This window comes from Microtus oregoni, unplaced genomic scaffold, assembly GCF_018167655.1.
Source record: "Microtus oregoni isolate MIOR12 unplaced genomic scaffold, Mior012 000008F_ref0000371, whole genome shotgun sequence".
In the NCBI taxonomy this organism is placed as follows: Eukaryota; Metazoa; Chordata; class Mammalia; order Rodentia; family Cricetidae; genus Microtus; species Microtus oregoni.
The window spans coordinates 51,329,316-51,343,160 of record NW_024543067.1 but is presented as its reverse complement, the minus strand read 5'-3'; the positions used below and the strand labels follow the sequence as shown (position 1 = coordinate 51,343,160).

Below are 13,845 nucleotides of genomic sequence, written 5' to 3'. Positions count from 1 at the left end.
TTTGTGATAGCAAAAAGTCTATTATAAATGACTTGAAACAGCCAAAGCTAGTCGAGTGAGGCTGCTCATCAGGCCCCCTTAGCTGTAAGTGTTGCATAGTTTCTTCACGCCATCTGTGGAGCTTTTAAAAGGGTTAGTGCTGGCTGGGTGGCTGGCCAGCTTCAGGCAGCTAGGGCAGCAGGAGCCCCGCAGCTTACAGTTATGGAATCAGGTTGCCCCATTACCCAGTGACTTGACTTATTTGCAGAAAAATGAACATCAGAAGTAATGTTTACTATACAGACTTGCAAAAATTATTATTAGCACTGACATCAGTTTTCAGATTTCAATAGTACAGGAGATGTAGCCACAGATTTCCTTTTTTTTGTGGGACAGTCATGCCATAGCCACAAGGTGGCAGCATTACCAAAGTATTCCAGGCCTGTATGGCCCCCCCTGCCTCTGTTCTTTTCCAGATTGACAGCTCTCTGTTACTACTCCATGACCCTTAAAGTGAAGTTCCTGCAGCCTTAGTCCTCTGTGCCAAGTACACAGTTGTATCTTTGTAGTCTTTTTTTTTTTTTTTTTTTTATATTTATTTATTTATTATGTATACAGTATTCTATCTGTATGTATGCCTGCAGGCCAGAAGAGGGCACCAGACCTCATTACAGATGGTTGTGAGCCACCATGTGGTTGCTGGGAATTGAACTCAGGACCTTTGGAAGAGCAGGCAGTGCTCTTAACCACTGAGCCATCTCTCCAGCCCCCGTATCTTTGTAGTCTTTTGCTGATCTTCGGCTGCTTCTCCAGCCTTCCTTCCCATCTTTACCAGGAGAACCACGCCCCTTATTTTCTCAGCTGATTGCTGTCCTGGACTCAGCATAAATTATATGTTTGACTGATTTCTTTTGTTATTTCTTCAGTGACTGGTAATGCCTTCCTCTTTTTCAAATCTGAGCGTGTGTAATCTTCTCTCTCATTTATTCTCTCTAGATTCTCAGCCTCTGAAAGCCACTTCTGGTTTGCTTACACCGGTGACACCATGGAGGGAGCATGGGCTTAGGAACTAGGCTTCCTTAGGTTCTATCCTAGCGTTGACACTTTCCCTAATAGTACAGGGTGAGGAGTAAGTGTTGGGTCAGACCGATTGGGTTTGGAGTCCTGGCTCTGACATTGGCCAATGAAAAGGCCTGGGGCAGTCTTTGTTCACTTAACAGTTGTGAGGTTCTGCTCTGCTTGCTCTAGAGGGTGAGTACAAACATGTGCCAGTTCTCTTTGGAGTTTGGAGGGGAAGACAGACGGCACGCAAGTGAACAGTGTCTCAGTGGCTCTGGGCCGAGAGCTGCCTAGACCAGGGGTCCTAGGGGGCTCTGCAAGTGGAGGTCGTGTGCAAGCAGAGACCTGATGGCTGAGAAAGAACCAGGTCAGGAAGGACAAGGGGAGAGTGTTCCAGGTTCTGAGCGTGGCACGTGGTCCGGAGTGGAAAGAGGAACAGAAAGGAGGCTGTTCTGTTGAAGATGCAGGTGATAGCACTGCCTGAGACGTGGGGCACAGGGGAAGTTGGTGAAGGGGCGTTAGCTATTTTCTCCGTTAAACTGGGCTAGTAACCGAATGCATCTCCATGGGACACTTGTGAAATAGATAAGGGAGTATTTTGCAAAGTATTTAGTCTCTGTCCTCAGTGAGAGGTACACTTTATATTATGATTCCGTACATCTAAATAAATGCGCATGAATATAAGCAGACCAGAAGTTTCACAAAACAAAAGGCCAAAGATGGACCGTTTATTCTAGCGACCTAGCAAGACTTTATAGTATAATCACAAGTGGTAGTTTTTACTTATTTGTTTCCTCTTTGAAATGCTGGGTTAACCTCCTAAAGTGACGTCATGGGTTCCAGTCCACTGAGATAAGTAAGGGGTACAAAGCTCTTAACACTACAGCAGCCATATGGTACAGATCTAAGATTGCCGCTTTCGTGTTACCTCTTACTGTTTTTCAGCTTTCTCTTATCTGACCCTTGAGAGATAACACAGGAAGTGTGGCTGGCCTTAGCCACGGTAGGTGGTGAACATGAAGAGCCTGTGGGCCAGCCTGTTGGCGTTTGACATTGCTGGTCTTCCTGTGACATCCTCGTAGGGCAAAGCCTGTGTTGGCTCCTCCTACTGTGTTGGCTCCTGCAGCCTGTTAATGGAGTCTTTCTCTAAGAGCCCTGTTCCCTGTTCCCTGTTCTGAGGTGTGGCTCAGAAGTACAGACTGCCTTTAAAAAGGCCATTTGTTTACCTGTTATAAAGCAGGGTATGGAATCTCAGGTTTATGGGAGGAGACAGAAGTCTGAGTGTGCAAGGACAGGGAGCAGAGAGATGGGATCCTGGGAATCACTCTCTTGGTTGCCTAGAACATTGGGTACTTTAGCCACAGGCCAGGTTTTTCTACTTTTGTCTCTTTGCAGAAGCAGATCTCAAACTCTGGAGGGAGGATTTGTTTGGGAGGAACATTTTGTTGTATTTTATTTTATTTACTTTTTTTGTTTTTTTTGACACAGGCTTTCCCTGTGTAACAGCCCTACCTGTCCTGGAACTAGCTCTCTAGACCAGGTTGGCCCCAAACTCACAGGGATCCTCCTGCTTTCTGTCTCCCAAGAGTGCTAGGATTAAAGGCATTTGCTACTATGCTCGGCTGGGAGAAGGACATATTAAAAGATTAGCTATTCTCAGAAGAGTTTTCCTGGCTGAGCTGTAAACAAACAAAGAAACCCCTAGAATTAGTTAAGTTGCAGCAGTCAGTAGCCAAGGTCAATACTTGGTGAATAGCCAAGGTATAGTCCCAACATGGACTGTCTCTCTCTGGCAGTGCAAATGACCTATAGCTGCGTGTATCCACGGAGGCTAAGTCACCAGGTAGAGCAAGAAAGCAAGAAGTGCACATGATGTGATTCTGGTGATATAAACAGCAGATCTAAACAATATGCTACTTAGGCATGAATACATTTGAACCCTGAAATCAGAATGGTGGGGCAAGGGCCAAGAAGTTTAGGTGACATTCTGTTCTGAATCATGGGTATTCTTTTTATTTTAGTCTCTGTGTGGCACTCCCACCCCCAATACCCACCCACCTGGTGTGGGAGGTCTTGCTCTTATTGGTTAATGAATAAACAAACTGTCTTGGCCTGTGATACGGCAAAAGAACAGAGCTAGGTGGGGAAAACTAAAGTTAATGCTGGGAGAAAGGAGGTAAGCCACAGCCATGTGGCAATACACAGATTACTAGAAATGGGTTAAATTCAGATGTAAGAGTTAGCCAATAAGAAGCTAGAGCTAGGCCGGGCGGTGGTGGCGCACGCCTTTAATCCCAGCACTCGGGAGGCAGAGGTAGGCGGATCTCTGTGAGTTCGAGACCAGCCTGGTCTACAAGAGCTAGTTCCAGGACAGGCTCCAAAACCACAGAGAAACCCTGTCTCGAAAAACCAAAAAAAAAAAAAAAAAAAAAAGAAGCTAGAGCTACCGGGCTAAGCAGTGATTTAATCAATACAGTATCTGTGTGATTATTTCGGGGCTAAGCGGCCAGGAACTAACAAGTGGCCTCCTCCTTACTACACCCACCTTCCTGGGATTAAAGTTAGAGGCCAGTCTGGACTACATAGTGAGACCCTGTCTGGAAAAGAAATTAAACCACCACTACAGGAAAAAAAAAAAAAAAAAGCACTGACATTCCTGGGGTTTGTACTTCCGGTGACTCCCTTCAAACATTGACTCTAAATATTCAATTATTCAATTGGGGGGGGGGGCTGGTTTTTCAAGACAGGGTTTCTCTGTGTAGCCCTGGCTGTTCTGGAACTCATTCTGTAGACTAGGCTGGCCTCGATCTCAGAGATCTGCCTGCCTCTGCCACCCAAGTGCTGGGAATAAAGGTGTGCACCACCATCGCCCGGCAATTACTCAATTTTTTTCTTGATTCACTAAACAATTAAAGTATTGCTAGATTTGGTGGTGCACTCATTTAATCCCAACGCTTGGCAGAGGCAGGTGGGTCTCTGAGTTTGAGGTCATCCTGGTCTTCAGAGTGGGTTCCAGGACAGTCAGCAGAGAAACCCTGTCTCAAGAAAAAAGAAAGAGAAGAAAGAAAGAAGGAAGAAGGAAAGAGAGAGAAGGAAAGAGACAAAAGTATCAGCTCCCGTTCCTTGTCCTCATGCCCTGAATTCCCAGTTTTTGTATATCTGCCTTTGGACTCCTAAGTGTCTTTAAACCTATCCTTTTTTATGAAAATCAGGTGAAAATATGAGTATGACCAGCTTTTCCACCGTCTCTTAACTTCCCTCGCTGTCTTTTTAGCTTTCGTCTTTCTTTACTTCACATTGTCAGTGTGTTCTGTTACATGGTCTTTTGTTGCCTTTGTAGCATAGGGGATTGAACCTGGGGCCTCAAGCATGCTAGGCCAGTGCTCTACCACTAAGCTATATCTCTGGCCCTGTTGGGTGATCTTCCGTGCTTTGTCTCAGCGTTGGTTCTAAGTTGAAAACGACCGAACAGTGCTTGCCTTATCTCGGCATGTTACTATTTGCTGCATGTCCGAGCACAGTGCTAGTATTGCAGCGTCTTTTCCACCTACATATTGAGTATCACCGTGCCGTGCAGAGTGCTTGTGATATCCAAGTGCAGTGGTCCCAGCAGTTGCTCTAAAACGTATTGCTTTTTAGTCTGAGTAATATTTGAACCACTGCTTTTTATCAGCTTTTACGTTTTTCATGGTGTTTCTGGTTGCCTCTCTTCATTGTGTTTGAAAGAACACTATGCATTTTCTCCCTGCTCTTGAAGTGATCATACATTTGGTTTTAGTTTGAAAATTCACTACATGGCATCCCCTTTCCATTTGCAGAAGACTCTTCCCTGCTTCTCCAGTCTGGATTGCTGATGCTGCGGGTAGCTATGTCGCTCTCAACCCAGAAGCTTCTTTTCACAACTTCCCTAGATCAGTGTCTTCTAAATTTTGTATCTTTTTCTTTCTTGCTTTCCTTTCTTGATTAGCTGAAGCAATTATTAAATAATTCCTCAGAAAAAAATATGTGGGAGGTAAATCCTGAAACTTTTGTTTTGTTGTTGCTTTTGGTTGAATTAGTCTAACTGAATTTATATTTCCTCATAACACTAAAAGCATCGATCTGTTCACTTCAAGCCATCTGTGTCACTATTAAGATATCTGATACCACGGCTGGAGAGATGGCTCAGACGTTCAAGGCTAGGCTCATAAGTAAGAAGATAACATAACCAATTCCGGCCTGATTCTCATTGATTTAAAGTTACCTTGGGGTGAGTTATTTTTATTTTGTTTCCTTCATGGGATATATACAATATATTCTATTGATCTTTGATTCTGAAGGATTTTTTTTGTTTTTGTTTTTTAGCTACATTGAACTTTCTCAACTACGGCTTAATCTTGGACCATTCAGTTTGAGGTCTTCAGGCATTCTTCTGTGCACAGTTTTTTCTTCCTACTTCTTTGATGATTTCTTCTCACCCATTTCTTTTTTCTTGACAGCCCCTTTGGAGGTTTGAATAAAATGGCCCTCATAGGCCCATAGAGAGTGGCACTATTAGGGGTGTAGCCTTTTCAGAGTGTGTCAGGGTGGGCTTTGAGGTCTCAGCAGCTCAAGCCAAACTTAGTGCTCACAGTCTCTTCCAGTTTCCTGTGGATCAAGATGTAAAACTCGGCTCCTTCTCCAGCACCCTGTTTGCTTGCATGCCACAATGCTTCCCGCCATAACGGTAATGGACTAAACCTCTGAACTGTAAGCCAGCCCCAATTAAATGTTTTCCTTTATAAGAGTTGCTATGGTCATGGTGTCTCTTCACAGCAATAAAAGCCTAATTAAGACACCTTCCTCCCATGTTAGGCTCAAACTCAGGTTCTTGTGTGTGCTGTTAATGAATAGACGTCTAAGATTGAGCCCATGTGCTTTTCAGTTGTCTTTCCCCATCCATGTCTTTTCCTGCTGTAGTTTGATGCATTGTCTTCACTTTGTCTTCCAGGTGTTCCAGTGTAGGTATTAATTTGGCAGGGGTACTTTAAATTCTCTTTCCTCCGTTTCTCCAGTTTTATTCTCATAGCATCTTGCTCTTGCTTTGTGAAAGCTAAATTGTGTTGGGTTTCTCTGACACGCTAATTAGAGTTGTTGTTTTTAAATTATCTCCTGACCCTGAAACCATTTCATTCCTTTGGGATCTGGTTCCCTTGTTTATCTTGGTCATTCTTGCTCAGGCTTCTGTTTTCCCTCAGTGTCTGGTGATGCACGGTAGTTCATTCATACTATAAAATGAAGCCTCGGTGGATATTCTTGAGAGCGGATATATCAGCTGCTGGCACAGTAGTGGATGGGAGCTACTGTGGTACCGAGTAGTTGGGAAAAGGGCTTTTGGCTACCAGACTGGGCTTGAATGGTGCGGTCTGACTGATACTGTTAGCTCGTGCTCTCAAATGAAAAATAATAGGAGCTAGAGACCCTTTCTGGTCACACAGCCTGAAGATTTACTAATTGACTCTTACAGAAGTTTGTCAACTCCTGCTCTAGTCCATTGGTTTAGTATTTTGGAGGCCAGCCTTCCTGTTTTTACCTGACATTTGCTGCCTCCCCTGGGATCTGACAACGATGGAGCCAATTAGTACACTTGTTCTGCAGATGGCCCTCAAGCTGATCTCAGTTTTCAGCTTCATTTCCCTTCCCATCCTCAGCAGTTGTTTCTCAGAACCATCTCAGTCCCTCCTGGACTCCCAGGGCAGGTCAGATGATCACCTCCGTGTAACCCGCTGGCTGCGCATGTAGCAGCTTCCTCCTGTGCTGTCTTGCACATTCGCATGTAACTTCAAGAAATGAATCGGTCCCATTCCTCCTGCCTCCCTCCCTTGTTCTTGTCATCATTGTGGCTTTATTCATTTTGCTGCCCTTGCAGTGGACCTTTCTTTATTTTTAAAGACTATATAGCCTTGGCTGGCCTCAAGCTCACTGAGATCAGCCTGCCTCTGCCTCTCGAGTGCTGGGATTAAAGTTTTGCACCACCACTGCCTGACTGTCCTGGGCTTTTTACGACCAAATAGTCACCATTAAATAGGAGTTGACTGTCTCCCACATATGTCTGCATTTGGTGACTGAGGGCCCTGTAGGTCTCTGTAGCATGTCACACAAGCAAGTTACCTCATCGAGAGGGAGAACTAAGACAGATGGAGACCTTAGCATCTCCCTAACTCATGCACAGACTCCCAGGTGCTCCTGTGCAGTGGGTGTAGATGAACGTTAGACATGAGCAGTTCCATGAACATCCACCTTTGTAAAAATATTTCCCTCCTTATATCTGGCATAGAAACATGTTCATGTGTATACATGCTAGGGTGGAATATATTCATTGCTGCATCGTTTGTGAGGTCAGTAAAGGATCATGCACGCATATCATGGGCTACTCCATAGTATTACAGAGAAGAGAAAGATCCATATGGACCCTGGAAATCTCAGGTGATCACTGTGATTAAAGAGAACTGAATAAGTGTATGCTCATATTAATATAAACTCATAAAAGGTAAGGCCAAAATAATGAACATCTAATCTGTATTAGTACTGAAAAAGACTGGGCAGGCTGGGTGTGGTGGCCCTAGTCTTTGATCCCAGCACTTGGAAAGTGAGTGGATCTCTGTGAGTTTGAGGCAAGTGTGGTTTACATAGTGAATGCAGTCCAGCTTAGGATACATAGTGAGACCCTGTCTAAGAAATTAATAAATAGGGAAAGAAAAGAAAAAGAGTGGGGCTATATTTATACTTGCAAGTCCTTTGAGACTAGTTATGTGATGCTTGAATACGTAGATAATTTTTAAGTTGCTAACTCAGCAAGCGAGACGAAGGAGTAAAAAAAAAAAAAAAAAAAAAAAAAAAGGCCTGTCTGACGCTTCTTTTGCTTCCTTTTCAGCATGCCTGTGACTCCGGTCAGGTGGAACCTATCAGTTGATCACTAAGTATTGCATGGCCCCAAACCATGTGTGTTCCAGCTGGGATGATGACTCATGCCTACCTCTTCCTAATGCTGCAACCCTTTTATACAGTTCCTCATGTTGTCATGACCCCAACCATAAGTTGGTTTTTGTTGCTACTTCGTAACTGTAGTACCGTTATGAATCGTAATACAAATATCTGTTAGGGGTCGAGAACCACTGCTCTAGGTTATGTATCAGTGAGATGCTAAATTAAGTGAGTTGGTTGCAGAGTGAGCAGCCCTGGAAGATCCTTGGTCTGGAGTGTTCCTAGGAGGCTCTTGCCCTGGGGACAGGTGTGGGCAGCCTCTCCCAGTTGGACTGTGTTGTTTAATGATGTGGAGAGCTGGAGATAGATAGGGTAGCAATGCTGCTTTATTAACAGGACTGGAAAGGAGTTCGGCAGGGGCTGTGTCACTACTTAAAGAAGACAGGTTTCTCTTCTGCTCTTCCCTGGTGTGTTCCAAGTGTCTAACCTGAGTGTGCCAGGGCCCTCTGGCCTTAGTGGGACAGTGGAAGATAATAAGCAGAGTGATTCTGAGGTAGGAGAGTCCCTGCTACCCAACTCAAATTATTTTGTTTTGTTTTTTCCTGAGACAGTGTTTCTCTATGCAACAGTCCTAACTGTCCTACAATTCGCTCTGCAGACCAGCCTGGCCTTGAACTCACAGAGATCTGCCTGCCTAAGGCGTGCACCACCACCACCTGGCCCAACTCAAAGTCTTGACCCACAATCTGTGCCTCTACTGATCGTTTGACTGATGCCGCTTCCACTAGCCTCCTACAGCAGAGGCATCTCCCTTCAGTACTCTCTTTAAGTGCTGGAAGAACCATTGCATTCAGACAACTTTTAAAATGAATAGATCTAGAGTACTGAGAAGTAGCCACCGTAGCAAGAACTGTGAGCTCTTTGCTTGCCTCCCTTACATGGGACAAGCTCCCAAGACGCTTGGTGTCGTAAGGCACCAGTCAGCAGGAAAGTTGGCTTACCCAGTCCAGTGGGTGAAAGCTGATTACCCTTAGCCAGTCCCTTCACACAGCTTTGCAGCACTCGTGATGGCAGCTGGTTCTGTTTGCATTCCTCACTCAACTGTCTTAGTAGGTATTAACCTAGAATTCCCAGCTCGTCTCGGGATTTCTCCTGTTCCTTGGCCTTCTTTCCCACATAGTGTCCAGGGTTGCTCTGTTGAGAACTGACATCCATTTCCCTCCGAGTGAACCAAACAAATACTTTAAATAGGAAAGTTGAAAGAAGGGTGATATTTTGGCGTGTTTGGCTCTTGTGGTCTGGTGTACACAGTACCAAAAATAGCTTCTTCCTACGTGTGGGTAAGCAGGTGAGTTCTTAGCTCTAAGGCCAGAGCTGCCATTTAACAGTTCTATAATCTCACCATGGATCAGTTCTCTGACTTCCGTTAAAGTGGAGCTTTTCAGAGAGCTCTTTGCCCCTTGGCAGCCTTTCCTGTTCCAAAGACTACCACCCCAACTAGCCATATTTACAACTGCCAAATTTGCCTAGGGACAAGGACACCTAGGGGTTTTGTTATTAGGGAGGAGTTGGCTACAGTCTTGCTGATGGTCTTGCTAAAGTCAGCTTCTGCCCCCCCTCTGTTTCCAGCAGCCTCCCTGCTCTTTCACAGAGACAGCTCATTAGCATCTGAAGTTCCTGCAGGATACAGCCCCGCCCTCAGCCAAGTTTATCCTTCATGTGGTGTCTTTAATCCTCCACCTGAAGCACTTCCAGCAGCCCAAAGTGCAGAATGGTGGTACCCCACCCAAGCCTGTGACCTGCAGCCAGCCTCTGATCCAGCCAGGAGACTTCTAAGTGAGGAATGTGAATACAGATCCAGCAGGTGGCCTCCCACCTGCCACTCCTGAAGGCTTCCTTCAGGAGTCCTGTGACCCAGTGCCTTATGGGCCTGCTGGGTTGTGCATTCCCTCGCCTGGTTGGCTCAGGGGGGCTCTTGAAGAGGTAGGCATCACACTCCAGTCCTGCTCTGCTCTGCTCTTGCTTCTCTGCTCTCCCAGGGCTGCATCTGGGTCAAATCAGTGGAAACTGGCTCATCAGAATGAAGGGAAAGCAAAAGCCACAGACAGAGCCATTGAAATGACCTCATCCCGCCGAAGTCCGGGGCTTGGCGGGGGAAGCAGCCTTGTTTGAACATGTGTATAGGAAGGAAAGCAGACTGTCTGTGGTCTGCATTTTCATGTTCATGTGCTGCAGCATTTTCCTGGGGATTTGGCTAAGCTAGCCTTGGCAGCCAGTGTCGTGACAGCTGCTCTTAACTTTCTTCTGGAGAGCCCTGACTCCCACCTCTGAGAGCAGATGGGTTTCTGCATCCAGCTTGGAGACAGGGTGACTTTATTTACTGGAGAAGGCCAGGCAGATCCACAAGGTCTTAGCAGTCAAGGTGGGACCAACCTATTCAGAGCCTCGGTAGCCTGCTCATGTGAGCCACAGATAGAAGGGCTGTGTGCGCTCCTGTTCAGCTGGGGTGCATCAGTGTGGCCCTCCCACTGCTGGAACATTCCTGTGGATAATAAGCTGCTGCCAGAGCCCAAGGGCTGGAAACACAACCCCTTGGCTCACTTCTCAACCTCTCTACCCCATGCCTCTATCCTCATGGGCTCCCATTAGTGATGGGGAACGGGCGGGGGGTCACGGTGTCACAAATGGTAACTGTGTCCACAGTCGTTGCCATGAACAGTCAGCTAGAGCAGGGTCCTTTCCGGTTCTACTCTGTATACTCCAGGGCCTGTTTCCCAGTCACAGCTGGCTACAGTCTGTGTACCATACCCGAGCAAGGAGGGGAGTTGGGTTTGGATGTTCCCCAGGAAACATCATGGTGAGGCAGGCACAGTGGTAGTCTTCTCTCTACGCTTTGACCAATACCAGCCACCCCCTGGTTGCAGTCTGGTTCACCCTGGCATCTCATGTCTGTTGGTTTAGTGACAGCTGTCTTTGTGTCTAGGAGTCGGGTTGAAACTGTCGTGTTTCTCCTGTCTGATAGGGCTGTTTTTGGAAAACATGGCCATAGCACAGAAGAGCGTGGTCCTGTGGGAAGAGAAGACTGTATTGCATAAGGGAGCCAGATGACTTGGATTCTAACCCCAACCCTTCCTGGGCAGATTCCTTAACCTCTCTAAGACTGCTGTAGTTTTGAGACAGGTCTCAATATATAGTCTAACTTGCCATGAGCCTTGCTGGGTAGCCCAGAGCAGCTTTGAACTTGTGTTCCTGTGTCTACCTCCCTAGTGCTGGGTAGCCCAGAGCAGCTTTGAACTTGTGTTCCTGTGTCTACCTCCCTAGTGCTGGGTAGCCCAGGGCAGCTTTGAACTTGTGTCCTGTGTCTACCTCCCTAGTGCTGGGTAGCCCAGGGCAGCTTTGAACTTGTGTTCCTGTGTCTACCTCCCTAGTGCTGGGTAGCCCAGGGCAGCTTTGAACTTGTGTTCCTGTGTCTACCTCCCTAGTGCTGGGTAGCCCAGGGCAGCTTTGAACTTGTGTTCCTGTGTCTACCTCCCTAGTGCTGGGTAGCCCAGGGCAGCTTTGAACTTGTGTCCTGTGTCTACCTCCCTAGTGCTAGATGTACACTACCACACCCTTCATTTTAAAAAAATTTTTTTTGGTGTGGTGTTTTTGTTTGTTTGTTTGAGACAGGGTTTCTTTCTAGCTTTGGAACTTGCTCTGTAGAACAGGCTGGCCTGGAATCACAGAAATCCACCTGTCTCTGCCTCCCAAGTGCAGATTAATGGCATGCAACACCATTGCCCGGCTGTGGTGTGTTTGTTTGTTTGGGTTTTGTTTTGTTTTGTTGAGGGTGAGTCTTGCTGTGTAGCCCAGTTGGCTTTGAATTTGCAATTCTGGGACTGTTTAAAAGGATGACTTATTTTTCTGTTTCTGATTATTTGTTTGTTTACTGTTTTTTGGTTTTTTTTTTTTAAGTTATGTACATTGATGTTTTGCCTTCATGTATGTCCGTATGAAGGTGTCAGATTCACTGGAACTGGATTGCAGACAGTTGTAAGCTGCTATGTGGGTGCTGGGAATTGAATCTGGGTTCTCTGGAAGAGTAGCCACTGAGCCATCTCTCCAGTCACTTTTTTTGGTTTTTTTGAAACAGGGTTTCTCTGTATATCCCTGACTGTTCTGGAATTTGCTTTGTAAGCCAGGCTGGTCTCAGACTCACAGAGATCCACCTGAGTCTGTCTCCCAAGTGCTGGGATTAAAGGTGTGTGCCACCACTGCCCCGCTGGGATGTATTTTTTAAAAATGTATTCTTATATAGTGATTCATTTGTTTTGGAAAACTGCAATAATAAATTGATTTTTAATTTTTGATTCTATTGAAGGAAGTCTGCTGCCAGTAGGTGTTCTCTCTCAACGTATTGGAGCGTATCCTTCAGACTTCTTGATGCATGTGTGTTATTCAGTTGTATGTGCTTTGTAATGCATTCTCTCTTCTTTGCACTGTCAGCTCTGTAGGTAGATTGTGGCCTAGCACATGAAAGCACCTGGGTTCCCTAGCACCTTCTCTGGGATGCTAGCACACAGCAAAGTTGCTGCCTCTGAGGAGCTGTGCTTAAGATTGCGTTACAGGCCTCATGATGGAAACAACAAAATTTTCAAGCTTCGGAAACAAAGGGAGGAGACTCAGACCTAACAGATATGCGAGCTACTCAGGCAGCAGAAACCCATCAGCCTTGGGGTGCTCCACTCTTAAAACTGAATGAGTGGGCTGGATGGTGGTGGCGCACACCTTTAATCCCAGCACGCAGGAGGCAGAGGAAGGCTGATCTCTGTGAATTGGAGGCCAGCCTGGTCTATGAAGCAAGTTCCAGGACAGCCAGGACTGTTTCACAGAGAAACTCTGTCTCAAAAAACACAACAAAAAAACAAAAACAGAACGAAGTAACTCACGCTGACAATGGCCGAACTAGGAGAAGCAGACGAAGCGGAGTTACAGCGCCTGGTGGCAGCGGAGCAGCAGAAGGCGCAGTTCACTGCGCAGGTGCATCACTTCATGGAACTATGTTGGGATAAGTGTGTTGAGAAGCCAGGAAATCGGCTAGACTCCCGCACTGAAAACTGCCTCTCTAGCTGCGTGGACCGCTTCATTGACACTACTCTTGCTATCACCGGTCGGTTTGCCCAGATTGTACAGAAAGGAGGACAGTAGGCCATACCTCAGAACGATGGAAGACCCAAAAGACTTGTTACTGAGCAGATTGAATGGCCAGTGGAGAAAGAGTGGTCAATGTATCAGGTTAGCATCAGGCAGTTACTAAGTCTGTTGGTGCTAAAAAGTAACAGATCAAATGTCCAAAAGTGAAATTTTATTTATTGGAATTCAGTAATTCCAGGTTGTATAACACCAGTTAATAAATAAAAAACAAACAAACAAACAAACAAAACAAAACAGACAGAAAAAAAAAAAAACCTGAATGAGTGAATGGGCAAGAATGGCCAGAACTCCAAGTAAGGCCTTAGCTGAAAAAGATAGATAAAAGTAAAACAAAATTTAGAGGAAATAGAGAATTATACAGTGAAAGGAAAGTTTCCAAAGCTATTAGTAATGTCTGGGAAATGGGGCTATATCAAACAATACTGAGAATAAGGTTTTTAACATTTTATTTATTTTTATGTGAATGAGTGTTTTACCTATAATATGTGTGTATGCATACTACATGATTGCCTGGTACTCATGGAGATCAGAAGAGGGAGGGAGTTAGAAATTAAAATATAGCAGAAACAAAATCTAAAAAAATTGGAAGAATAGATGAAGTCATGTCATCCCCTCCCCCAATCTTTCTTTGGCCACCTTTTGGGGGTGGTGGAGATTGAACCTAGAACCTTG

The 13,845-nt window shown here is 45.5% G+C and overlaps 2 protein-coding genes across 2 annotated transcripts in view; both read left to right on the top strand.

Moving 5' to 3' along the window:
* Dcps (decapping enzyme, scavenger) overlaps nucleotides 1-13,845 on the top strand; it is a 44,924-nt gene that overhangs the window by 6,546 nt on the left and 24,533 nt on the right. The window lies entirely within an intron of this gene.
* Nucleotides 12,877-13,388, top strand: LOC121451259 (mitochondrial import inner membrane translocase subunit Tim8 B). Its single transcript, XM_041656730.1, has one exon. The coding sequence runs from the start codon at nucleotides 12,916-12,918 to the stop codon at nucleotides 13,165-13,167; it is 252 nt and encodes an 83-aa protein (XP_041512664.1). The 5' UTR covers nucleotides 12,877-12,915; the 3' UTR covers nucleotides 13,168-13,388.

Excerpts from the sequence above, each read along its gene's own strand:
- LOC121451259 (XM_041656730.1), top strand. The coding sequence starts at position 12,916 with ATGGCCGAACTAGGAGAAGCAGACGAAGCGGAGTTACAGCGCCTGGTG.